Genomic DNA, 27,703 nt, shown 5'->3' with positions numbered 1-27,703 from the left:
GCAGTGGTGTGGGGAGGTTGTGAGTGTCAATTGCTCAGTCTTTGGGGGGGGCTGCACAAAACGTGGGGATTGCAGCACAAAACCTAGACATCAGTTTGGCGGGAGCAGAGCTCTGGAATTTAGGAGTCCCGTGCTAATGAAGCTGACTGATTTTGAAATCCTTTCCTCGCCTCTTTGGTGCTGCAAGAAAGCCACTTCCACCCTACAGAGGAGGTGGGGTTATGGGCTTCACAGTCCCATGCGATTGGGGGGGATTCCCGGCCATGTCACACCCTGGCCAGCCAATCAGCTGGCTCTGGGGGCGTGGCCTGCCCTATTTAAGGCAGGATGCAGCCGGGGATCTCCCTCTTTCCCCACCTGCCAGCTGTTCCTGCTTTTCCCACCCTCCCGCCCTATAAGGTTGTCGTTTCTTGACCTTGCTATGGACCTTGGTTGGTCGCCGTTGAGGGGCCTGGTAGGAATTTTTCCACTTGGCAAATTGGCACCAGCCTCTTGGTTTTCGCCTACATCGTAGCAAATCGCCACAACTTTCTTGGTATTAGTGGTTAGGCATTGGTATTGTTCTGTAGATGGAAGAGGGGAGGTAGCGCCATCACCTGCCCCACATATTGAAGGGTAGTCCGATAAAGGATTCCGGGGGGGCCTGGCCCTGTCCGAAGCCTATGGAGGTGAGGACCTAAGGCACGCCCCCTATCGGCGACCCTGGGGGAGTTCCTAGTTGATGTGCATCAGCAGGACTCCACCTACTGGTGGTTAACCCTTCCCAGACTTCAAGCGGACGGGCTGAAGTTGGATATAGTCTGTTAGGACCAATGCCTAAGCCAATACTGCTCATCACCTGTAACCAATAAAGCTGTGGCCTTATTTAGCCCATTAACCTTAATAATTGTGTCATGTGTCTTTATTTCCACCGGGGGGGGCGGGGCTCGCCAAACAATGCAGCCCTGAAGGATCTCTCCTCCCCTGTAACGTGATAAGGCTGTGTTCTCAGACGAGACCTCCTCACAGGAATATGGCAGGCTTGTGGCTATCAGGAACAGTAGCACCAGATTGGCTCTGCCAGCACATCTGCACTGTGTCGACTTCTTAACCACTTAACCCATCAAGAGGTCAGGGTAACAGCATTTCCCCAATTTATTGCCTACTACTTATCCAGACTCCCTTCTCTTTTACCCTGGGAATAGGTGTACCTGTGATCTACAAAAGTGATTTGAATTAAAAAACTAAATCCATGGCTGTATGACCTTCCGTGTGGATGCAAAGTGTGGTGGAGCTGGGACCATGCGCCAGCGACATGCGCAGGGCAAGTTCAGACTTCAGAAATATCGTGTGAACTGGACCCAACTGCTGATGATTCAGGAGAGCAACTCCAAACTCACCACCTCTGCAGCAACCTCAGGGGTATCTGTCCTTGTGAAACAGGGTGAGGAACCTCTTTGGCTCCACCAGGCCAGGTTAGGATTGGCCTCGCTGGCCAAAGGTGACATTGTTAGGACACCTCATGATTGGCAGGCAGGTTGTCCCGCCCACCTGTCAAAATCCATTGAATCAGTAGAACGGCTGAGCCAAGTATGGCTTAACTCCCACTCATCAGCTGATGATCAGGGACTAAATCGCTGGCTTGGTTCTCCACTCTTGATGTAGAACAATGAATCATACAGAGTGATGAAGACTACTTTCATCACTGAGCTTAATAAAAATGAGCCTTGCCTAGTGCCTACTTACAGCTGGAAGAGCGAAAAAGGAAACGCCAATCAGGGTGAAAGTTGCAGCAAGGAGGCGTCCATTCCAGGTTTGCGGATATTTGTCCCCGTAGCCAATGGTAGTCAGTGTAATCTGAGGAAAGGCAGATATCACCAATAGCGGCTTTTCAAGGGTAATGTTGGTTCAGTGTCTAATAGACTGCACACTTTTTCAAAAGAATAAAATATTTCCATATGAAATTTCACTCCCAATAATTCTTTCCTAAGAGAAATTAATATTGTATCTTCTGACTTTCTTAAAATAATATTTTTATTTGCTTTTCTGTTATATCTTGCCATCAATACGTACTCTGTTACATTCGTGCTTAAAACAAAAATAAAGTGATCACCTAAATATAAAACATGAGCATATCATAATAATGGTAGCATATCTACATTCCTCCAAGTTGTTTAATTCCTGTATGTCTTTACTTTTACTTCCCTTCCACTCCTTCCATGATTTCCTTTTTAACTGCATTTTCTTATTCTTCTACATTATTCTCATTACCTTACATACTGTAATATAGGCTTCTTTCCATGTTTCTGGGATTTTATCTGTTTTTAAAAATCTCATTCATCACATATTTCAATGGGTTTACCACTTAATTTTTTATATCTTCTGACTTTTTTAAAACTGAGAACCTAATGCTAAATTTGTGCTAGTCTACATCCATAAGCATTCAATCATAAATGGGAATGCTGTTTGGACAAAAAAAAATAAAAATATTGGGGCGAACACAGGATTTTTGGCAAAATAATCTTAATTGGGAAAATTGTGTCCTCCGATTTATTTCGCTGTGTTCATCTGCAAGGGGAGAATGAAACTATCACCAAATGAGAAAAGTATCATCAGTTACAAAAATAACCTGTTGCATCTGGGCTAGGACCTTTCTCCCTAGTGATACACTTGTTTTGTGTGTGTTGTGGTTGCTTATCTTCAAAAATATTCCAACAAATGAAGGTTCCTAATCCCCACCACATGTTGCAAGCTGAAATGGTACAGCCCAGGTAAATCCACTGCATGACTAATCCAATTATCTGTTTCTGCGATGGAGAATTTTAACCACTTGTTTAACTCTTTATCCTTGCTGCAGTTCCTCCAGGTGGTCCTTTTCCTCTGTACCGAGGGGAAAGAGGAAAGAGCAGAATGCATAATTTGGGGTGGGAAGGGGCTGAACTTTGGTCCATGGTGGCCTTTCCTCATCCTTATCTGCCCCTCACCTCACGTCTATTTTAGACTGTAACCCCCTTGAGGGTGGGAAGCCATCTATTTTTGCCTGTGCAGTGGAGATTTGAACCCTGGTGTCCCAGGTCCTAGTTTGGCACCCAATTCGCTGCACCACACTTGCTCTCAGTTGCACTGATTATCACACACACACACAAGAAACCTGAGAAGGCCATGTGGGATGTGAAACACAAGAGCAGTCAAGTACAACATTCCTAGAGTGAACATGTTTACACATGGGGAGGGATGTTTGTCCAGCCAGCAGGTAAACTTCCTGTTTCCTTTTGGGCTGGGACGGACTTCCTCTGCATGTGACTAGAGGTGGGTGTGGCCTCACCTGTGCAGATAAGGACAAAAGCACAGGGCAGGGCAGCCCTCTCTCTCTGTGTGACTACATGCATTGAAGAAGCAACATCTGCTTACCCAAAGATGCTTCTAGCCAAGAAAGGACAGAGAGACTGTCTCTTTATGGGATAGTTTCCAGGTGTATGTTACTTTTCTAAGTTAAGTCTGCCTTCTGGGATCCAATTGTGAACAGAATGTAAGTAAACTCTTTTTATACTTTTATAGAAGACTGTGTTGTGTCTTATCTTTTATGAGGCAATAAGGGGAAAATACCAGAACAGTTATTATAGAGGCTTTAGCAAGTCTGAGCAAACGCATCCGCTGTGAGTTTAAAAAGGGGAACGTTACTCTGCTAAATTGTGAACTTGTTTACACAAGTTGGAAAGGCTATAATCAAACGATATATCCTCTCCTGCGTCCCTGAACATTCCCACAGGCCACCCTCTTGATACCTGGAGAGGAAGTGGGCATGGTTTTATAGCCAGTGAAGATGAGGATGTGGGTTTGAAAAACCATAGAATTGTAGAGTTGGAAGGGACACTGAGGATCATCAGGTCTGTTATAAGAAGTTTAAGGTCTCAAATATAGTGTAAATATTCATAAATGCGCACATATCTAAATATATGAACCATGTGTCTGAAATAGTATGGGAGAGAAATCCTGGAGCCATTTTGACTCTCCCAATGACCTCAAATATCCCTCTGCAGTAAGGGAGGCAAATGGGGAAAGCCTTCCCATTGGCCTTTTGCTTGCCTAAGGGCGTATTTGTGTATGAAGTGGGTGAGCCTGTGACCTGGATTCAGGAATTAAGGTATTTATCATCACAAAAGAATGGCCAGACCACCTGGGTAAAGCAATCAGTGACCATTATCAGGTATCCTAGCAGACAGGATTTCTGCTGTAGACCGCCTCCTTGTGATGTATGTATGATGTTTAGGGGGTGGTGGTCTTGGACTAATTTCAAAAGTCTATATAAGGACTTGCGCACCATTGTTCAGGGTTCTCCTCCCTCCTGCATGTGTTGAGTGGGGACCCTGTTGCAACAGTTTATTTCCTTTAATAAAGATCAGGCTTAATTAGCCGCTTTGCTTCTCAATGTACTCTGGTTGGCCTCTGTTATTTTCTCCAACTGATAGGGAACCCTCAAGGACTCTATGTGGGCTCTGGAATACCCCCATAAGGGAAAGGGAGCAGTTTTTTTCTTATCACAGGTCCAACCCTCTGCAATGCATGAATTTGCAGCTGTCCCATACAGAGATTGAACCTGCAATCTTGACGTTGTCAGCACTGTGCTCTAACCAAGTGAGCTACCCAGTGCAAAGGAAAGGTGATTCCAGAATGGCTGAAAGTTAATCAGGAATCCTTTCACCCCACCAAACGTTATCCGACCGCCATGGACTCCAAGTCTATCCAGTGTGAATCTCTCCAGCACCTCCTGCTAACCTGCTTCCCATTTTAAACAGCTCATTAGCCAGAAGGAACAAATTAATGGCTGCTTCACACCCCCTCATTAAAAGCTCAGATTTGCTCCCTTTCTTCCTAGTATTGCAGTCCTAAAATAGGAGCTAGGGGAAGTGGGGAGAGGATTCAGGGATACAGCTAGGGAGGTTGGGCGTTTACTGCAAGGCCAAAATTGCCAAAGCGCCTACCCTTCTCGCAAGGCAATTAGCATTTTGCTAATCAATGCAAATCAGCTCTTTTTCAAGCTGGCAAAGGACCCCCAGGCTTGGGGCAAATGGCTTTGTTTTTTCTAGACAGCCATAGTTGGGAAAAAAATCGGCATGCAAGTTTTATTATTGACTCAGTAAATCACATATTTCTTTACTGACAATTGTGACAATTAATCTATTATCATTATTATTATTAACCCTAGTTTTTCTTTCATTTCTTTTTGTGTGAGCCCACCTGTTATTAAAACTCAATTTTGTAAAATGGGCAGGGGGGAAGAGCAGCAAACAGGTGGAGCTGAGTGGGGAATCATTGCTCACCCGGCTTCTAAATGTGGAGATTGCTGCCTGTAACCGAAAAGGTGAAGGTGTGAAGAGGACACTACAGTACGGGCACAGTAGCAGAAGCGTCAAAGTGGGTCTGCCACCGTGCCCACACCGAGCCAACCTCCCCACTTCCTCTTCATCTTGGTTACCAGGAGCGGCCTCTACAACAGGAAGCCACTCAGTGGATTTGTAACTGGCTGACTGACCGGACCCAAAGGGTGCTCATCAATGGTTCCTCTTCATCCTGGAGAAGAGTGACTAGTGGGGTGCCACAGGGTTCTGTCTTGGGCCCGGTCTTATTCAACATCTTTATCAACGACTTGGATGATGGACTCAAGGGCATCCTGATCAAATTTGCAGATGACACCAAACTGGGAGGGGTGGCTAACACCCCAGAGGACAGGATCACACTTCAAAACGACCTTGACAGATTAGAGAACTGGGCCAAAACAAGCAAGATGAATTTTAACAGGGAGAAATGTAAAGTATTGCACTTGGGCAAAAAAAATGAGAGGCACAAATACAAGATGGGTGACACCTGGCTTGAGAGCAGTACATGTGAAAAGGATCTAGGAGTCTTGGTTGACCACAAACTTGACATGAGCCAACAGTGTGACGCGGCAGCTAAAAAAGCCAATGCAGTTATGGGCTGCATCAATAGGAGTATAGCATCTAGATCAAGGGAAATTATAGTGCCACTGTATTCTGCTCTGGTCAGAACTCACCTGGAGTACTGTGTCCAGTTCTGGGCACCACAGTTCAAGAAGGACACTGACAAACTGGAACGTGTCCAGAGGAGGGCAACCAAAATGGTCAAAGGCCTGGAAACGATGCCTTATGAGGAACGGCTAAGGGAGCTGGGCATGTTTAGCCTGGAGAAGAGGAGGTTGAGGGGTGATATTATAGCCATGTTCAAATATATAAAAGGATGTCACATAGAGGAGGGAGAAAGGTTGTTTTCTGCTGCTCCAGAGAAGTGCACACGGAGCAATGGATCCAAACTACAAGAAAGAAGATTCCACCTAAACATTAGGAAGAACTTCCTGACAGTAAGAGCTGTTCGACAGTGGAATTTGCTGCCAAGGAGTGTGGTGGAGTCTCCTTCTTTGGAGGTCTTTAAGCAGAGGCTTGACAACCATATGTCAGGAGTGCTCTGATGGTGTTTCCTGCTTGGAAGGGGGTTGGACTCGATGGCCCTTGTGGTCTCTTCCAACTCTATGATTCTATGATTCTATTCTATGATTCTAAGCCAGTTCACCAACACTGGCTCAGCCAATGCAAAGCATCTAACATCAAAGAAAATAACAACAACAACAATAATAATTTACTTATACCCCACCCATTTTGCCGGATCTCCCCAGCCACTCTGGGCAGCTTCCAACAGGATACTGAAAACATACTAAACAACAACAACAACAACAACAACAACAACAACAACAACAACAACAACAATTTATTTATACCCCACCCATCTGGCTGAGTTTCCCCAGCCACTCTGGGCAGCTTCCAATTGAGTGTTAAAAACAATACAGCATTAAGTATTAAAAACTTCCCTAAACAGGGCTGCCTTCAGATGTCTTTTAAAGATAAGATAGCTGCTTATTTCCTTCACATCTGAAGGGAGGGCGTTCCACAGGGCGGGCGCCACTACCAAGAAGGCCCTGTGTCTGGTTCCTTGTAACCTCACTTCTTGCAACGAGGGAACCGCCAGAAGACCCTCGGCGCTGAATCTCAGTGTCTGGGCTGAACGATAGGGGTTCCACAGGGGGGGCGCCACCACCAAGAAGACCCTCTGCCTGGTTCCCTATAAATTTACTTCTGGCAGTGAGGGAACCTCCAGAAGGCCTTTGGTGCTGGATCTCAGAAATACTTCTCTTGCAGCAACACCACATTTTCCCAACACTCAAAATGCAGCATTTTGGGAATGGGAAATGTCAGCACCATGTGGTTGCGTTTCTTTTTTTTCTCCCACGTCACGCTTCAGTTGTAGAAATGCGTAGACTATAGGTACATTGTTGGCACCTACCAGATGGTGCCCATCACATCCCTGGCTATGAGTAATGCAAATCTTCTCCTACAACATCCATGCCATTTTTAATACTATTTTTAACTTCTTATAGGCCTGAGCCGTCTCCACACTGTGATGTTATAATACGAAATATAATACGCTTTCTAAAAGTCACAGGCAGCAGCATGACTACCCCACAACACACACACACACACACACACACACACACACACACACACAAAACATCCTTGTGAAAGACCTTTGGGATTTTCATTAAAGTCTACAGACTCCACTCCCCCTTGCTGCTTTGCATTCCACTTGCAAATCTTGGAGAGCAGGCTGCTTTTTCCACCCCCTACGGCTCACTCCGTTGATGTAACAGACTAACTGATTCATTTTTCTTTCCAAACTTGGGAGCCGTTGGAATTTGATTCGTTCCTCCATCTGTGGCTTCCACGCACTTTGCAATGAAGGCCCAAACTCCTCACCTGAACGAGATCCGAGAAAAACAGGGGAAACAAAAGGACGACTGCATCTGCCAGAGAACCTCGCTAATTGCCACTTTGTTATTCTCTTAATCCGATAATCTGCGCACAGGAAGACAACGGCAGAACAAAAGCACCATCTCGCCTTGCTTCTGTACAAAGCTCACAAGTATTCACGCTCTTCTAGCAGAGAGTCTTCGTTAATTTTACAAAGCCCACTCACGACTCCCGGGTTTGCAGTGCATAGGTTCCAAGTTGTTTGAGTACTAAGGCATTTGAGAACCAAAGTACCACTCTATCGGCTATTGGCAAGCAGCCTGAAGGAGATGCACAGTTCACACCATTATCTCACACCAAGTTTGGCCCTCAAAAGAGTCTGAAAGTGCAAGCTGAAATCGCAAGAGGAGGAGGAGCAGGAGCAGATATCCACATCATGGCAAGAAATTGACCTCAAGGAGATACTCACCAAGCCCCACCAGAGTGCATCTGCATAGGTGTCAAAGTGATCGTTTTCTCCCTTCTCAGCCAAGTACACCAGGAAGGAGGCTAGAATGAGGCAAAGGAAACCAATATACCAGGCAGTGATCAGCTCCTGCAACACAATGAAGAAGAAAGAATGGAACAGCACGTCTCAAATGCAACGGTTTTCCCGTAATGCACAGAGCAGCCTTTGCAAAACAGGTGCCCTCCAGATCTCTGGGACTGCAGCTCCCACGAGTCCTATTTGCAGCAGCAGAAATGTTTGCTCATTTCTTAATGCTCTCGTGACGATCGTCAGCCACGGTTGATGGGAAAGCGGCACGCAACTTATTAAATCAAATCAGGCTATAGAACAAGGGCTGCTTGCCCAGGTATCTGCCGCTCACCTTGCTGTGGGCATACACCACCGACCCGAGAAGCTTCCAAGTGCCTCCTCGGCGGTCCATTCGAATCATGCGCAGGATCTGCAGAAACCTCAAACTTCTGAGCGCAGAGGTGGCAAAGACATTCCCCTGGGACCCAGCAGCCAGCACAGCGATGGAAGCAATTAACACCATGATGTCTGTGTATGGATAAGCAAGGATGGAATAATAATAATAATAATTTAATAATAATAATTTATTATTTAAACCCCGCCCATCTGGCTGAGTTTCCCCAAGCAAGTGTTAAAAACAATACAGCATTAAATATTAAAAACTTCCCTAAACAGGGCTGCCTTCAGATGTCTTTTAAAGATAAGATAGCTGCTTATTTCCTTCACATCTGAAAGGAGGGCGTTCCACAGGGTGGGCGCCATTACTGAGAAGCTGTCTGGTTCCGTGTAACCTCACTTCTCGCAATGAGGGAACCGCCAGAAGGCCCTCGGAGCTAGATCTCAGTGTCTGGGCTGAATGATGGGGGTGGAGATGCTCCTTCAGGTATACAGGACCAAGGTTAGTTTAGAGCTTTAAAGGTCAGCACCAACACTTTGAATTGTGCTCGGAAACATACAGGGAGCCAATGCAGATCTCTCAGGACCGGTGTTATTTGGTCCCAGGGGCCACTCCAAATCACCAGTCTAGCTGCCGCTTTCTGGATTAATTGCAGTTTCCGGGTCACCTTCAAAGGTAGCCCCACGTAGAGCACATTGCAGTAGTCCAAGCGGGAGATAACTAGAGCATGCACCACTCTGGCAAGACAGTCCACAGGCAGGTAGTGTCTCAGCCTGCATGCCAGGTGGAAAGAGAAGAAAGGTTGTTTTTATTATTTGTATTTATATTTGTACAGTGGAACCTTGGTTCTTGAACTTAATCCATTCCAGAAGTCCGCTCGACTCCCAAAATGTTCGAAAACCAAGGCACGGCTTCTGATTGGCGCAGGCAATCAATAGCCGACAGCCGCTTCAGACGTTTGGCTTTTGAAAAACATTCCAAAACCAGAACACTTACTTCTGGGTTTTTGGTGTTCAGGAGCCAATTTGTTCATCAATTAAGCCATTCAAGAACCAAGGTTCCACTGTTATTTGTGTACCTTCTCTTTGCAGAGTATAACATTTTCATTTAATCCAACTTTTTCTGCCCTTCCGTGTCATTTTAAGCTTCCAGGTGCATGTTATAGGCCAAACAACATGTTACGTTAAATGCTTCTTCCACATTTGGGGGTGTTTGGCCTCGTCTAGATGTATCACTAGACTACGGTTTAGTGTGTACTTGTTTAGCCTCCTCCTGATGGGGAAATCTGTCATGCAGCCAATTCAACCACATCAGGTGTTGGGTTGTGGGCATGGTTTGGTGGGAAACAGCCTCACTGGCCAAACTGGGACCCATGCTGGGCAAAATCTGGCAGAGCAGCGCTTCTCCATCCCTGCTCTATCCAGACAAGGAAGAAGCATTCTCAGAATTCAAGGACCCATTTCAGGCAAGAAAAATCCATTTGGGGTGCAAAGCACTGTTAGCGAGAGGCGCAGCAATTCATCTCTGTCCATTGTTTTCCACGAGAACAAGTACTGAGGCTCTGCAATTATTACAACCTTCTGCAATTTTTTGAGCCTTCAAGTTGGCTTGGCCATGGGTAGGCAAACTAAGGCCCAGGGACCAGATCTGGCCCAATCGCCTTCTAAATCCGGCCCATGGACGGCCCAGGAATCAGTGTGTTTTTACAGGGGTAGAATGTGTCCTTTTATTTAAAATGCATCTCTGGGTTATTTGTGGGGCGTAGAAATTCATTCATAATTTTTTTTCAAAATATAGTCTGGCCCCCCACAAGGTCTGAGGGGCAGTGGACTGGCCCCCTGCTGAAAAAGTTTACTGACCCCTAGGCTAGGCATTATGCAAGCTGCTGTGGGCACCGACAGAAAGGATCCACAAGGCTCTCGCAATCTATTACTCAGAGCTTTCCAAACTGTATTGCTGCATTGTGTAGGTGTGTCATGCGAACACTCTTATAAAGGGGTTGTTTAACCTCCGGTTTGCTAGTAAAACTGAATTACGGTGTTGCAAAATGATGCACATCTAAAAAGTGTGTCGCCAACATGAAAAGTTTGGAAAGCTCTGCTTTAGAGACTTCTCCCAGCAGGCAGATCAAACAATTATTTGTGTTAAGTTGTGGGTGAACATATCAGACGGCACAGTGATTCTTCAAAACAGCTCTTGTTTATTCACAGGCCAGAACAGAACTGAACTGATGGGTTCAGCCAACCTGCTTATATAGAGCTCCACTACAAAGCTACAGTAGCAACTTTCTGTAACTAGCCAATCACTGAACGTCACTTTCAATCCCCTATCTGCATATGTGGACCTGAGTGAAAACTATCTACGGTATCCCCCTGCTGGCCCAGGGTGAGAACTTCAGTACATAACAATTTGCAACCAGAAGCTGCCAACTCAGCCAAGAAGCCCTTCTTACCGATGACACAGAAGGGTTTTCGGGCGAACTTCAACCTTCCTCTCCAGCCACGGTATCGGCAGCAGCAGCCGGCAGCCCAGATCCTTACAAAATACTCCACACCGAAGACCACAATGGTGACTATTTCCTGCAGCGAAAAAAGTATGATAAATCCAGCACGGCAACACAAGAAAGGCAATCCTTTAGGATCAGGGTGTTCCCAGACAGGGACTTCATTTGCAAATGCATCGCAAAGATATTGCAAATGGGTTGCAAGCAACAGGTTTTTGTTGTTGTTATTTATGGTTGCTGCTGTTGTTTATTTCTGGTGGGGGTTTTTTTTTCCTTACTGTATTTCCCCCAGAAAATCTGTCTCAAATGGGATGGGAATATGATGCCAACATCATTGCATGGCACTGGAGGGAAAACATGCATGAATTAGAAGCAACAAGCCCACAATAAACTTTCATCTGGAAGAACCCTCACTTTTGCTTGTGTACTTTTCTTCCCCCAGAGGTCAATTCCAGAAAGAAATAGATATTTTTTGGACTAATCCACAGCCAGGGTGTTTTCTACCTCCATGTCTTAAAAACCCCATTTGGAGAATATATGTTAGCGTTATTTATTTATCCATAATCAAATGCAATTCAGGACACGGGTGGCGCTGTGGGTTAAACTACAGACCCTAGGACTCGCCAATCAGAAGGTTGGCGGTTCAAATCCCCGTGACTGAGTGAGCTCCTGTTGTTTGGTCCCAGCTCCTGCCAACCTAGCAGTTCGAAAGCACGTCAAAGTGCAAGTAGATAAATAGGTACCGCTCTGGTGGGAAGGTAAATGGCGTTTCCGTGCCCTGCTCTGGTTCGCCAGAAGTGGCTTAGTCATGCTGGCCACATGACCCGGAAGCTGTACGCCAGCTCCCTCGGCCAATAAAGTGAGATGAGCGCCGCATCCCGAGAGTCTGTCATGACTGGACCTAATGGTCAGGGGTCCCTTTACCTTTACCTTTACAAATGCAATTCCTTCACTTAGAAAAATAAATAAATCTACAGGTAGCAATTTTTTTTAGTGGATTACCTTTACGAGGTGTCATTAGGGGACACGGTCAGGGAGCCAGTATCCTTTCCTAGATCCCCAAGAACCCAGGAGCTCACCCCATGATAATTTGCTATCTCTTTGTTGGTGAATGGGTGTAATTCTCCAGTATCTGATAGGAGGTCCCATTACCAAAGCTGGCTATTGCTTTCGTGGAAATCTTGTCATTCCCTTTCTCCCGTGGCCACAGAGGTGAGATTGTCAGAAATACTGAGCTTTCCTCCCCATATTTCCTCTCTGCCGCGCATTGCAGTTCTTCTGATGAAGATCTTAATGTTATTAGCAGGAAGCATCAGGAGCCACAAAGCATTCTGGGAAGCCTGCAAAGTGTCTGCGTCAGCAAGAATCCTCCTAGCTATCACTCAACCTGCCACCAGCAGCCTAGGAAGCAGTGCAGAGGAAAATCAAGCTGTTAAAAAGATGCAAAACTAGTCAGCTTTGTGTCAGATCATATGAGGACCACGGCACACGTCGTGGAGGAAGAGAGCACTGCTTTGATTCTATGAATTCTGCAGTTGTCCCTACCCAATCATCACACAGCGATGAAAGTGGGAAATTTAGAAACTATGAGAAGCCAACAGATGCAAATTCAGACATATGTGACTGCTGCTGCAATGTCCATTTCTGAGATTTCTAGATACCCAAAGCAATAATTGAGGCTAAACTCACTTCTTAAAGGATACAGCAAATATAAAATTCAGCTTCAAATAGTTGATTTGCTTTCCCCAACAGTTCCGTATGATCTTTAAGCTTAAAAGACCAAGAGTCTTTCAGTTTAAAGACCAAGCGCAGTGCTTTCCACAGTGGGTAGTGCCAAGAGGCAAGGGGCACTGCAGGTGTCAATCACTATCGGGCTTTGAAATGCTGGTATCACTGGATCAAGTTCATCCATCTTATTGAATTAACTGAACTCAATAGTTTTCAGTGGATTTGGAACAAACGTGCAATTAATTGTTACTGTTTTGAGTTTCATTGTGGTATTTTCTTCCTTAGTGAGTCCTGCATACCACCATTCTGAATAATGTTTTTTATAGGGTAGGGGGCACTGGGGGGTGAGTTTGTGGAACCAAGGGGGCACTCCCCCCCCAAAAAAAATAGAAGTTTGTCCAAGAAACACTTGTCTAAAAAGTCAGAAACACATGTAAAAGAATGCGCTTGGAGATGGACTAGAAATCCTGCCAATTCTTCCCCAAAATAAACTTGATTTATGTTTGGTTCACCCGGCAACTATGGGAACTTCTTCAGGGTATGGGTTCAGGGATATCCGAACTGATTCAGTGAACTTTGTCAAGCTGAACTCGTTCAACCCAAGCAATGACCATTTCAGAAAGCCACTTTTGCCCTCCCAAAGGAGGTTGGGTTACGGGCTTCACGCTCTCAGCCTCTGCGCGATTGAGGGAATCCCCGTCCGCATCACCCCCTGGACAGCCAATCAGCTGGCTCAGGGGGCGTGGTCTGCCCTATTTATTGCTGGCGCAGCTGGGGATCTCCCTCTTTTGCCGCCTGCAGTTACTCCAGTTTCCCACCCTCCCAGTTTTCGTCCGTGACCTTGCTATGGACCTCGGTTGGTCGCCATTGAGGGGCCTGGTAGGAATTTTTTCCACCTGGCAAATTGGCACCAGCCACTTGGTTTTCACCTACCTGGTAACAAATTGTCACAACTTTCTTGGTATTGGCGGATAGGTATTGGTATTGCTCTGTAGATCGAGGAGGGGAGGTAGCTCCATCACCTGCCCCACATAATGAAGGGTAGTCCGATAAAGGAACCGGGGGGCGTGGCCCTGTCCGAAGCCTGGGGAGGTGAGGACCTAAGGCACGCCCCCTATCGGCGACCCCGGGGGAGTTCCTAGTTGATGTGCATCAACAGGACTCCCCCTACTGGTGGTTAACCCTTCCCGGACTTCAGGAGGACGGCTGAAGCCAGATATAGTTGGTTAGGATCAATGCCTAAGCCAATACCGCTCATCACCTGTAACCAATAAAGCTGTGGCCTTATTTAGCCCATTAACCTTAATAACTGTGTCATGTGTCTTTATTTCCACTGGGGGGGCGGGAACTCGCCACACAACTTCAGCCCTGAGTTCTGTGCTTTACGTTTACTCACCAAAATGTAAAGGGCACCTTCAGAACTGTCCTCATACTCCTCGATGGTTGAAAAGACGGAGAGCACCAAGCAGGAGAAAACGAGTAGAAAACTGAATAGTATTGGGCGGGGGTGAGGGGAGAGACAGAAAAAGAAATGGTATTAATGTTGCAGCTGACATTGCTTCCTGTCCTGCTTTTAACCAGTGTTAAACCATTGTGTTAAACCATTGTCTAACCATTGTGTAACACTGTCCACCCAGGGTGAGGATCAAGCAGTGGTGTTGCTTCAGGTCAAAAGCCTATATGAGTGTTTTCTTTTGCCCAGTTCACTGCAGTGGAGCCTCCCCAAATAGTAAAGTTGGGCGCTAAGCATTTTAAATGCTGGTTAATTGAGAAGGCTTTGGAGGCGCAGGAGCCCGTTTGGGAAAGAAATGTGGCAACTTTGGCTCAGGATGAAGTTTGCCTTTAGTCCCCTTTTTCAACTCCAAGAATACTCAGAAGAGTAGGCCTACTCAGCTCAGTTATGGAAACCAGTGCAACAGCCTGCAGAATATTCCCTGGGTGTGTGTCGACAGATGAGTTCAGAACAACATTTTAAAAACTACTCATAAATCTGACACGGTGAAGATGGAAATGAAAGTCAACTTTCAGCTGTATTACTGTCACTTTCCTTTTTTTTCTTTTTTTTTTAAATATTTTTATTAAGTTTTATCACAAAAAACAAAACAGAAAAAGAACAAACACTAAAAAAAAAACAAAAAGAATACAAAATTACAAAAGCACAAAACGTCAAGAAGAAAAAACAACAACAACAATAAAAACAATTTCATCTTCACAAAATTTCTTGCATTAACTTATTTCACCGACTTCCCCAAACCTCCCTTCACTGTATTCCAAATCTTATATTTAATCAGCAAATCCCTTCCCTCTACCTTAGTTAATCTTTATCTTGATTTTGGTATCTTGGTGTAACTTGATCTCCTTAATGTCTTAAATGTTGGGTTTTCGAATTTTACAACTTTTTTACTAATAACCTTTTGCATTCCATCTGATGTCAAATTAACATTCATTAATCTTATGTATTACTGTCACTTTCAAGGAAAGGTCACCACAGCGAGGCCCATCTTACCCATAGAGGTTAGTGGCGCGGGGCGCCGGAGCGCCAAGTTCTGAAGGGCGCCAGGCAAGAGTCCGGGGAACACCGAATGAACGCGCTGAGTGAATGAGAGTGCGTGCGCTGGTTTGGTTTTTTTTCCCTTTTAGCCAGCAGGCGCCAAATTCTGCGGGGCGCCAGAAGGCTAAAAAGGAAAAAACTGAGCCAACGTTCTGTGGGAGGAGCGCACGTGCCCTCACTCACTCGCTGCAGGCCTTCTCGTTCGGTTTGCTGCCTGCCATGGACACCATGGCACGTAGCGGCCAGCTGAGCCGGGAGGCACCACGTCCAGCCTCCGCCTCTTCCCCGCCGATGGAGCCGCCCTCCAGCTGCTGCTGCCCACCTCCTCTAGCCCTAAGGTCGACAATTCTGGGAAAGCGGGGGCGCCAGAAGGGTGCTTTGCACCACGGCGTCGGATATGCTTAAGACAGCCCTGACCACAGCTCTCCTTTTTTTTTTCCTCAGCCCATTTTTTGAACTGTGAGAAGCCCATTTCCATACATGTGGGTTATTATAAGAATCTTGCGGCAAGAATTTTGTGTCTGAATTCCCTTGTTTTCCTCTTCCCTCCCCATCACTTCTTCCTCTTGTGCTATGTCTTTTCATATTCTAAGCCTGAAGGCAGAGACATCCCTATTTCTGTTTATTTATAAACCATTCTGGACGTTTTTCTGGGTGAACAGTAGAGCATAAATACTTTGAAAGAAAGTCTAATACCATCTTCTGACACATGGAGATCTCAAACAATTTGCCTGCTGTGCTGAGACGAAATCCATCCAGAGTTTGCTGAAACTGACCTGACAAGCAGGTCGAAAAAATCAACAGACAGGAAGGACAGCAGGTCAAACAAGCAAGCTGGCCTAAATTAATTTACTAAAGATGGAAGCATAGCCCTGAGAAAGCAAGCCTGCTTAGTAACAAATGGAAAAACCTCACATTTTCTAACAAGCATTAAATAATTCATCCCTCTGGCTTCAACCATGCGCTGCCGCAATTTCAATTTTGAATATTTATAAGGCTCTGTATATCTGGCTGGTGTCGTGACATTTTCTACGAGAAAATGGTTAGGTTTCTTTCTATGAAAAGGGGGGAGAAATGGATGACGGATGATGACAGCTGCCTTTCCCTACAGAAAAGGCCATCAACGGAGCAACAGGTAGCCATCAATGCAAACACTGAGAACATTATTTTAACTCTGATAGGACTTGAAAAGTTTGCAAGCCTCCTGGAAGTGTGCAGACAGAAGACGACCACTGAATGTTCTTTTTAAAAGCAAAGGCACACCTCCTGTCGTGTTTTCTTCTTTTTTCCAACATTCTGGATAGAATGTCAGGTTTCTTACATTCTGGGGCACATGGGGCGTTAGGGGAGGGGTAGTACCTCTGGCAGGGGACACGTCATGCACCTCCTGGGGTTGTTTGTCCACCTTTGGTCCTCACCTTGCACTCAGCTCTCGCCTGTGGCTCCTAGAAGCTGCCAGCATGCGACAGCAAACATACCCCAGGAAACGGCTTCAACTGGCCAGCTAAATCAGGTGAGGGTAGCCGATGGCTCAGTGAGTTGGAGACTTCCCCTGCATGCGAAGATAGGCTCCTGCAGATTGACTGTGCAGGGCCCGGGGGTAGCCTGTGAAACACGGTTGAGGACCGGGCCAGAATCCAAAGGTTCTGCTAGGAGTCAGTCCAACAGGGCCAAGGCAGGGCACAAGGCAGGAAACCAGGCAAGGACAGGTACAGGATCTGGCATACAGCAATGTTGCTCCCGCAACCTGGGGCAGGGTCCGACAGCCTTTTATCTTTGTCAGGGTAATGGCCGGTCCTGATCCCCTGGCGACTCACCTCCCTGTTTCGCCCAAAGGCGAGCACTCCTCCTGCGAGTACTCAGGTCTCTCCTTCTCTCAGACCTTAGTCTCTGCAGCTCAGGAGACGTCGCTGGGTTACTAGACCCAGGGGCCGCCTCAGCCTCCCCTGACCCAACTGGTAGTGGAGTAGCTGTAAGTGATGGCCCAGCTGGAGGCAATGAGGTAATCCCTGCATCTGGAACCAGGGCAGGCTCAGGCCCCTGATTCGGCCCAGCTGGGGTTTGTTGCAGGGGAACCTGTGCAGACTGGAATGCTTCAGGATCAGGCCCCAGACTTGGTTCAGATGATGCCTGAGGCAAAGGATCTGGTGCAGACTGAGTCCGAGCCAGAGTCCAACACTTTGAGTGACAAGACCAAGAAACCAGCATGATCGAGTATTCCAAACAGGGCCGTCTTAAGCATATCCGGCGCCGTGGTGCAAAACTCCCTCCAGTGGCCCCCCCCACCATTTCCCAGAGTTTTTTAGGGAGGACGGCGCTGCCGGTGGGGCTGGAGGCGGCGAGGAAGAGGCGGAGACTGGACGCAGCACCTCCTGGCTGAGCTGGCTATTTTGTGCCACGGTGGCCATGGCAGACGGAGGCTCTGGGTTGTGCTTCGGTGCGGCATGGCAGAGGTGGACGAGGGCGGCGAGCCAATGCCGGGAGGTGCCGCGTCCAGCCTCCGCCTCTTCAATGGCGCCCTCCAAACCTGGGGCCCTGGCGCCCCACACCACTAGCCTCTATCGGTAAGACGCCCCTGATTCCAAAAGGACTGGAGTAAATTTATACAATATTTGAAAGATTTTTGTAAGCAATTAACATCACTAGCAGGGTTGTCTAAAGACTTGTGATGAGAAATTTTCTACCTTTCTATATTTACAGTGGTACCTCAGATTACAGACGCTTCAGGTTACAGACTCCGCTAACCCAGAAATAGTACCTCGGGTTAAGAACTTTGTTTCAGGATGAGAACAGAAATCGTGCAGCGGCGGCGCAGTGGCAGCAGGACGCCCCATTAGCTAAAGGAGAGCCAGTGTGGTGTAGTGGTTAAGAGCAGTGGACTCGTAATCTGGTGAACCCGGTTCGCGTCTCCGCTCCTCCACATGCAGCTGCTGGGTGACCTTGGGCTAGTCACATTTCTCTGAAGTCTCTCAGCCCCACAGCCTCTCTGCTCTGAGAGACTCTGAAGTCTCTCAGAGTTTGTTGTGGGGGAGGAAGGGAAAGGAGAATGTTAGCCACTTTGAGACTCCTTCGGGTAGTGATAAAGCGGGATATCAAATCCAAACTCTTCTTCTTCTTCAGGTTAAGGACAGTTTCAGGTTAAGTACGGACCTCCGGAACGAATTCAGTTCTTAACCTGAGGTACCACTGTATTTAAATTTTGAGCCATTTTGTAATGTGTGTAATTAGAATTGGAAAGCGTACAAACTGCAATGACATAAAGGTTAATTTTGAAAGCCATGAGGTGGGAGGAAAGGAAGTTGATAGGCACTAAAGAGCCAGGGCAGTAAAGTAGACAATTATGTGAAATGGAAGGGGGGCGGGTCCAATAGTCAAGAAAGCAGTTTCTGCCAATGCTGTAGAGGGAAGTAAGGGGCAGATGGGGCTCAACAACCTGGGAAGGGAGCCCATCTGGGAGAAGGAAAACTCTGATCCTAAACCTCTGCTGCCTTGTGAAATATCTTCGGGAGAAGAAAAGGCTAAGGACTAAGGCCTGCAGAAATCCGGAATGGAGTCCCTAAGATGGTTGAATGGTGCCTTGTACGCCTCCTTCCAGCGACTCCTGCAGCCAAGCTGGTGACAAATGCATTGCTCTGCTTTCATTTGCACCACATCAGCAAGGCTGAGAGGGGGTCTTGTCATCTGGGCAGCCCAGGCCCTTTAAACTAGGGTTACCGGACGTCCCCGGTTCCCGGGGACAGTCCCCGGATTCACCAATCTGTCCCCGGACAAAATCTGTCCCCGGATTTTAATTAATGTCCCCTGATTTATGCCTGGGGACTTCCGGTGAAGCAACATGGTGGGTGCCATGGCAGCGAACAGCACCAGAGGACCCGGCCACGTCAAAGTTTCAGCCAGCCAACCCGCTGGCTGGGGGGGGTGGCTATTTAAACCAGGGCATGAGCCAGAGAGCTTCTTTCTGGCTCACCTCCTCGATCAACGCTCGCCCCGAAATTGTGATGACCCGCCAGCACTCTTCTGCTGCGGTCTCTGCGCACCCAAGTTGGTGGGGGCCCGCAAGGCGCTGAAGAAGAGGAGAAGCCTAGAAAAGAGCTTTGCTGCGTTGCGAGACAGAGAGAGAGAGAGAGAGAGAGACGGAGCCTTGTGTTTGTGTGTTAATGCGTGTTTTCCCAAGACCACCGAGCGCCTTTACTCGATCTCTGCCCCCCCACAACCTCTTTTTGGGGGGGCATTTGTGTATTTGTAGATGGGCTTCTCCACCTGCCTTGTGTCAAGGTGTACGCCTGACAACTTTGGGGTTCCCCACAAAAAAAGGTCAAAAACTCTGGGCAACCCTTTCCTAAAATAATAAGGCATGAATATTTTTTTAAAAGGATTCCTTGAAAAAATCTGGTAACCATACTTTAGATACACTGTCAAGGCTTGCACCCCAGGGAGGCCACTTTGGTGCTACTAACACCGGTTTGACTTGCACCTATCCCTCCGTTTGACTCCTCCCCCCCCCCCAGGCACACTCCATTGTCTCTCAAGACAGACAGGTGCCAAGAACTGGGATCACTGCAAATGAATTAAAGGACCATTAACTGTGCAATCCAACTCCCTTGTGTGCCAGGTTTGGAAGATGGGAGCGGATTAGGCAGAGGTGTCTCTGGAAAGAGGAGCAGCACCACCCAGGCACTCATGCAAGGAGGAGACATAAATTTGGGTCACTCAGCCCTTCCTGACCTAGATATCCATGCAAGCAATTATTTGGGATTGAGAAATGCACTCAGCAGCCGAAGAAAAAAACCGGAGCAGAAAGCAAGGGGGAAAGAACACACAGAAGATGGGAAAGGGGAGGGAAAAGGAAATGAACGAAAGGCTACAAGACTCGACAGCATTTTAAATAATTGCAATACTCCTGTCCTCTAAGGAGTTCAGAACAGCTTAAAAAGGATTCTCAAGAAGTCGTTCATCCAAGCAACATAGCATCTGCCTTAGAACTATTTCAGGGCTTGCCTATTGGAAGGTTGGCGGTTCGAATCCCCGTGACGGGGTGAGCTCCCGTTGCTCTGACCCAGCTCCTGCCCACCTAGCAGTTCGAAAGCACACCAATGCAAGTAGATAAATAGGTAACACTGCGGCGGGAAGGTAAACGATGTTTCCGAGCGCTCTGGTTTCTTTCATGGTGTTCCGTTGCGCCAGAAGCAGTTTAGTCATGCTAGCCACATGACCCGGAATGCTGTCTGTGGACAAACCCCAGCTCCCTCGGCCTGAAAGCAAGATGAGCGCCGCAGCCCAATAGTCACCATTGACTGGACTTAACCAGGTTCCTTTACCTTTCTTTGCCTCATCACAAGGGGACATCCTATCAACTCGGCAAAATCCAGAATTTGCACTGTCACCTGAACCTGTCCACGAGAAGTGGCACAAAATGGGGTGCCCAAATCAAATCATACGCCTCCAATCATATCAACGAGGGGAAATATAATTTCAGATGGAGAAAGGAAAAGTATTTAGAACCAAAGCAGGAAGCCTGGCTTAAGCTACTTTAATTGACAGCAGAGCAAAAAGAAGGAGATACGATAATGAACAGCCCAGGAAACAGAGTATACCAGCAAAGGGCATAAAGGATGGAATTAAGAAAAGTAATGCACCAGGCAGTGTATCTAAACAAGGCACATATTTCAGTCTGCAGCCCTCTGGTTTATATTAATAGACAATAAATAGATCAGATATACTATAACATCTATAGAAAGCAGTATAATTAAAAGAGCCGGTTCCATTTGTATTTCTCATTCTCCAAAGAGGCAGAAGCTCTCAAAGATAAGCAATGCATTTCCTAGCAAACCACAGAGCAGGGTAAGATCTTTAAGCCGATGGCATTTGGCAGCATTTATTTGGGGGCAAGGGAGTTTTACACTGAAGTTGCTACCACCTTTCTGCATTACAGTTCCCTGCGCTCCAGGGGCTTCAGGCGGCTTCGGCGAAAGCAACGCGAAGCCTCCGGAGCGCGGGGAGAGTTCTCCCTCTGCGCTTTGGAGGCTTTGTGTTGCTATCACTGAAGCCAAGGAGCCTGCATTCGCTCCATAGGACGCACAGACATTTCCCCTTCATTTTTGGAGGAGAAAAAATGTGTCCTATAGAGCAAAAAATACAGTAAACTGGAGGAGGAGGAGGAGGAGGAGGAGAAGGAGAAGAGAAACTTCTAGTTTGTATGGAAAGCAGTGCGCATTAAGAACATAGGAAGCTGTCTCATACCAAGTTGGACCATTGGTCTATCAAGCTCAGTATGCCCTACACTGACTGGCAGCAGCTCTCCAGGATTTTATGCAGGGTGTCACTCCCAGGCCTACCTGGAGATGGCAGGGATTGAACTCTGATGATCTGCCACCGAGATATGGCCCTTCCTATCTGCAAACATTCCACACCAGAAACACCAGAAGGAGACATGAAAGTCCCAAGGCACAGAATAAGAATATGTTTTAGTAATTATTGTGGATTTGAATGTTAATAAAAGAGAAGAGGTTAGTAAATGAAAGAAGTTAATATTATTAGAAATATGAATTTGGAGAACTGTTAAACTGGGGATATAATGAAATTCAGTCAGAGGGGATTTGAGGAAGTCAGTTATTAATGTAATGAAATTAGGAATTTGAAGCAATAATTTTTTCTTTGCGTTATTTTGTTGTTGTGTGTTTTGCAATGTTTTTCTTTTTTTATTTTTTATGCGATAAATGTGAAAATCAATGAAAAAAATGGGGGGGGAGAGAAAGAAAGTCCCAAGGCATGTCTTCCCTGAGGACATAGGCCACCATCTCGCCCCAAAGCTGTCCTGTCAATAGGAAAACGATTCCTGTCATATTCAAACCAACTGGACTGCTGGCTACTTGCACACTGCAGAAATTCAAGCATGGATTTTTTGGCCCAGAGAATGCAATTCAGGGAAGACAATAAAGAAGGTGAAACTGACATTTACAAGGTACTTGCAAAACTCCAGCTTAATTCTCCCAAAGTGGCATTATCAGCACTTTGGACGTTTATAGGCAGGCTAGAATAATCAATACCTCGTTAAAAAAGCCTTTGCATAGATTATAAGTCCAGAAATTGGGTGCATTTTTAATTTATTTATTTGTGTGCCGGGTCTACATCCAGGAGCCAAACTGGAACTCTGCCTTGCATTTCACAGAACCATAATACTGTGGGGATTAAGAGATTGTCCAAACTTGGAGTATCAACATCCTGAAGAGAGAGATCGCTGCCTCTCCTATCGCCCATCATGCACATTCAGACACACTCAAAGCAAAGGCTTAGAATGATGAGTTCCTGGTGATCACTGCATGACCACAGTCAAGAGACTCCACAAAACTTGGAATGTCTGAAGCTCTGGGATAGCTCAGTTGGTAGAGCAGGAGACACTTAGTCTCAGGGTTGTGGGTTTGAGCCCCACGTTGGGCAAAAGATTCCTGCATTGCAGGGGGTTGGACTGGATGATCTTCATGGTCCCTTCCAAGTATAGAATTCTATTATCTTTCTGAAGAGCCCCTTGTTTGCACTTTGAGAGGGACTATTTGGTCCCTATGTGACTGCCCTTGAGGTATTTGAAGATGGCTCTCGCATCTCCTCTCAGTCTCCTCTTTTCCAGGCTAAACACACCCAGCTCCTTCAACCATTCCTCATAAGGCTTGGTTTCCAGACCCTTGACACACACACACACACAAGTTCCAACAATCATTTAACATAACTTCTTATCTTATACAATATTTTAGACTTCTGTCAACAACCTCTGAAGATTGTCCGTCCTTTATCGCTTGTTCTGCATTTCTTAATTTCTCTGTTACTTTTAATTAGAATCATAGAGTTGGAAGAGACCACAAGGGCCATTGAGTCCAACCCCCTGCCAAGCAGGAAACACCATCAGAGCACTCCTGACATATGGTTGTCAAGCCTCTGCTTAAAGACCTCCAAAGAAGGAGACTCCACCACACTCCTTGGCAGCAAATTCCACTGTCGAACAGCTCTTACTGTCAGGAAGTTCTTCCTAATGTTTAGATGGAATCTTCTTTCTTGTAGTTTGGATCCATTGCTCCGTGTCCGCTTCTCTGGAGCAGCAGAAAACAACCTTTCTCCCTCCTCTATGTGACATCCTTTAATATATTTGAACATGGCTATCATATCACCCCTTAACCTCCTCTTCTCCAGTTAATTGTCCTTAACTAATAATTATTTTCAAAGTCTTCCTTGCAATATTTCACAAAGTCCTCCATACAGAACTTCTTCCAGTCCTACTAGCGTAATCTGTTTATTACAATTGCTTTTCAAATAATTCAAATATTTACTCCAGTCCTCTAACCACAGGTCTCTGATCAGAGACCCTTGATCATCTTGGTTGCCCCCCTCTGCACACGTTCCAGCTTTTCAACCTTCTTAAATTGTGGAGGCCAGAACGGGACACAGTATTCCAGGTGGGGTCTGCCCAAGTCAGAATAGTCTACTTCCCTTGAGCGGGACACTATGCTTCTCTTGATGCAGCCTAGAATGCTGGACTAGACGGGCCAGTAGCCTGATGTAGCAGCCACTTTTCTTACCTTTTCCAGAAACCCCCAAGTGACAGCACCCATGGCGTACTGTAAATAAGGCCACATTTGCACAATGGGTTGTGTTCAACATTGCTGGAATCACAAGACACAGAAACCAGTAGGAGAACACTTCAATCTCCCAGGACATTCAATACAAGATCTCAAAGCCAGCTGTCTTATTACGAAAGAATTTCAGAAATAGACTTGAAAGAGAGGTTGCTGAATTACAACATATTACTAAACTGAAAACTATGGAGAGACCTGATCTGAATAGAGATATTGGATCCTTGTCTCATTACACATGCTAAAGCTAATTTTGGTCATCTGCATGCCATCCCTTGCTATTTCCTGTAGGACTAATTGCAGTCGTTAACAGTCGTCAACAGGTTTACCATACCCATTGAGCCAATCACCCATCTCCTACTACCCTTCTGAGAAATACTCCACCCTCCCACTACATATAAGGGTCTGGTGACTTCTGTTTCAGTGTATCTGAAGAAGTGTGCATGCACATGAAAGCTCATTCCCAGAACAAACTTAGTTTGTCTCGAAGGTGCTACTAAGGGATGTGGGTGGTGCTGTGGGTTAAACCACTGAGCCTAGGGCTTGCCGATCAGAAGGTCAGCGGTTCGAACCCCACCAACAGGGTGAGATCCCGTTGCTCAGTCCCTGCTCCTGCCAACCTAGCAGTTCGAGAGCACGTCAAAGTGCAAGTAGATAAATAGGTACCGCTCCAGCGGGAAGGTAAACGGGAAGGTAAAGCGAGATAAGCGCCACAACCCCAGAGTCGGCCACAACTGGACCTAATGGTCAGGGGTCCCTCTACCTTTACCTTAAGGTGCTACTGGACAATTTTAAAAAAAAATTTGGTTGCTGGTTCCATTAGCATCATGATTTTTCTTTGTGCAATGAAATGCTCTTTCCCTCTCTTCCCCTTAAAGCTGTTCAAGGGGATTTCCCAGATTTCCATGCACCGTGGATTTTTAAGGAGATATGTATTGAGACCATTTCAGGGCACAATACGAGGTCTTGGCAGCCACAGATTCTGCCCTGGCAAAGCCTGGCATTTAATATAATGAAACCAGAAACCAATTTCCGATGTTGTTGCTTTTTATTGACACATTCTGAGTCCTCGCTGGCGTCTTCGATACCTTGAACACTTGAAAGGTGTTCGCTATATGGTTATTATTCGAAAAGATTATTCTGCCTATCAAACAAAGTGTGTTATGAAGCGGATCAACATAAAGAGAACTAGGCGCCTGGCAAAAAGCAGGCAGCATCTGGTTTCGGCTTCCACCTCCAGGCTCCGATGCTGCATAGGGTTTGAGAACAAGCACGTACGTACAGCTCTGGGAGTATTCGTGGGGGGAAGCTGACAAGCGGAAGCCAACACAGGCTTATGGTGCGCATTAACCAAGGGTCAAATCCAGAGCTCAGAGGAGGGAGAGAGCACAAAGCAGCAAGACTCCTGGGGGAAATAAAAGGCTCACTCCCTAGCTCCCAATGCCAGCTGGATCTACAGAGTCATATTTTCATCACACCTCTGGACATGAAGTTAGCAGAATTCTGCGGGCTAGAAAGATTACACAGACGAACAAGATATCAATGGCTGCCCACCATCTACCAGACTAAATTCAAAGTGCTGGTCTCGTAGCTGGACCGAGACTCCCCCGAATGAAAGAGGTGGATGAAACGAAACCATCCGAACGCTACTATATGTTGGGAAAACGCCCTGGGAAGGCTGCAAACTTCCCCATGTCTCCAGAGTGTTCCCTGGTGGCTCTCTCTAGCTGTAAATCTTCTTCAGTCCAGAGCGGCTGGTAATGGCCTGAAAAGAGCATGCCAGTCTTCTGGCATATTATAGCAAGAACCAATCATAGTTCTAAAACTACTTTATTTACAGTCTTGTATACAGAGACTCCATCAGTACATCTGTGCTCTCTGAACACAGGTGGGACGTGGGTGGTGCTGTGGGTTAAACAACAGAGCCTAGGACATGCCGATCAGAAGGTCAGCGGTTCGAATCCCCGCAACAGGATGAGCTCCCATTGCTCGGTCCCTGCTCCTGCCAACCTAGCAGTTTGAAAGCATGTCAAAGTGCAAGTAGATAAATTGGTACCACTCCAGTGGGAAGGTAAATGGCATTTCCGTGCGCTGCTCTGGTTTGCCAGAAGCGGCTTAGTCATGCTGGCCACATGACCAGAAGCGCTGCAACCCCAGAGTCGGCCACGACTGGACCTAATGGTCAGAGGTCCCTTTACCTTTATACAGAGACTGCATCATTGAATTATGGTGATAATTCAAATTCAAGAGGAGACTCTTGAGAGTCCCATGGACTGCAAGAAGACCAAACCTATCCATTGTGAAGGAAATCAGCCCTGAGTGCTCACTGGAAGGACAGATCCTGAAGCTGAGGCTCCAATACTTTGGCCACCTCATGAGAAGAGAAGACTCCCTGGAAAAGACCCTGATGTTGGGAAAGATGGAGGGCACAAGGAGAAGGGGACGACAGAGGACGAGATGGCTGGACAGTGTTCTCAAAGCTACCAGCATGAATTTGACCAAACTGTGGGAGGTAGTGAAAGACACAAGTGCCTGGCGTGCTCTGGTCCAGGGGGTCACGAAGAGTCAGACATGACTAAGCAACTAAACAACAACAAGGAGACACTTGTGCCTCTTCATCAGCCTGACTCATCTCTGCCTCTTGGCTTCCCTCCACTCCTGTTTCAGCTTCTGCCTCCGATTCTGGGCTTCTCTCTGCCATAGACTCTCCCAGCTCACTACGCCCTGTTCCCTCTTCAGCTTCCAACACTTACTTCTTCCCAGTCTTCTCCCTCTCATCATTGTCCCCACCACTCCCCCACCACTCTTCCCTTGGTGATTCCCCAGGTGGTTCCTCCCACCATCCCTTTGCATCCAACCAGCCCATGATACTTCTTTCTGGATATGAATTTGTCATGGTGAGGAAGGGACGTCTCAATGGATGGTTATGAAAGGTTTGCCTGACTTTACAGATGACTCATACTGAATATCTCCCTTAGCAATTTAATAGCAATTTTTCTGGGGAAGGGAGGTGTTTGGAATGCAAGTCGAACTGCAAGATCGATGTGCTTCTTTCCTGACCCCTCCGAAAAGGATCTCTTTCAAGAGTCCTCGATTCCCAGCTGACCAAGCTGGTCATCAGAGCGGGAGGGTGATGACTGCGGAATAACAATGCGACACCTCCTTTTTGAGGATCAAAACCATCTGCACGATTAGATCATTCCCAAACAGCTTCAAAACAAACAGCACTGATCAGGACTGCATGCGGGGTTGACGCCTGCAGCATTTCCCATTCTGAGGACCAGTTTTCATGTATCAAAGAATAAAGCGGTACAGCTCTCCCAGGGCTCTACCACTTCAGGATGAAGGTGGAGGGGCAGAGTTTGCATGTGCAAATGCCCTCCCAAAAATAAATGATACTCCTCCCTGTTTATAGGAAAAACAGTGTGTCGTGTACAGAACGGTGCTCTGATTTGGGTGCTGCAAGTTAAGAAGGATATAGACCAGAAATAGGGGACCCCAGTGAGCCACAAATCACTATGTTTCCACTTTAAACAGTCATGGATTCCCCCAGAGCATTCTGGGATCAGTGGCGTAGCGTGGGGGGTGCA

The 27,703-nt window shown here is 46.6% G+C and overlaps 2 protein-coding genes across 12 annotated transcripts in view; both read right to left on the bottom strand.

Annotated features, from left to right (window-relative positions):
- Positions 1-27,703, bottom strand: part of PTK6 (protein tyrosine kinase 6) — a 736,207-nt gene that overhangs the window by 516,927 nt on the left and 191,577 nt on the right. The gene's annotated exons all lie outside the window — the stretch shown is intronic.
- The window catches only part of KCNQ2 (potassium voltage-gated channel subfamily Q member 2), a 129,432-nt gene that overhangs the window by 70,880 nt on the left and 30,849 nt on the right, over positions 1-27,703 (bottom strand). For all 10 annotated transcript variants that reach the window (XM_083447304.1, XM_083447296.1, XM_083447295.1 and 7 more), the window contains exons 2-6: positions 14,338-14,428; positions 11,163-11,289; positions 8,666-8,841; positions 8,266-8,391; positions 1,726-1,836 (exon numbers count right to left, since the gene is read on the bottom strand). In XM_083447304.1, coding sequence (XP_083303430.1) covers positions 1,726-1,836; positions 8,266-8,391; positions 8,666-8,841; positions 11,163-11,289; positions 14,338-14,428 — 631 coding nt within the window. The remainder of the gene's footprint in view (positions 1-1,725; positions 1,837-8,265; positions 8,392-8,665; positions 8,842-11,162; positions 11,290-14,337; positions 14,429-27,703) is intronic.

The sequence above is a fragment of the Podarcis tiliguerta genome (assembly GCF_965153285.1).
Source record: "Podarcis tiliguerta genome assembly, chromosome: 6".
NCBI lineage: Eukaryota > Metazoa > Chordata > Lepidosauria > Squamata > Lacertidae > Podarcis > Podarcis tiliguerta.
This window is presented reverse-complemented; position numbering and strand designations above follow the sequence as displayed.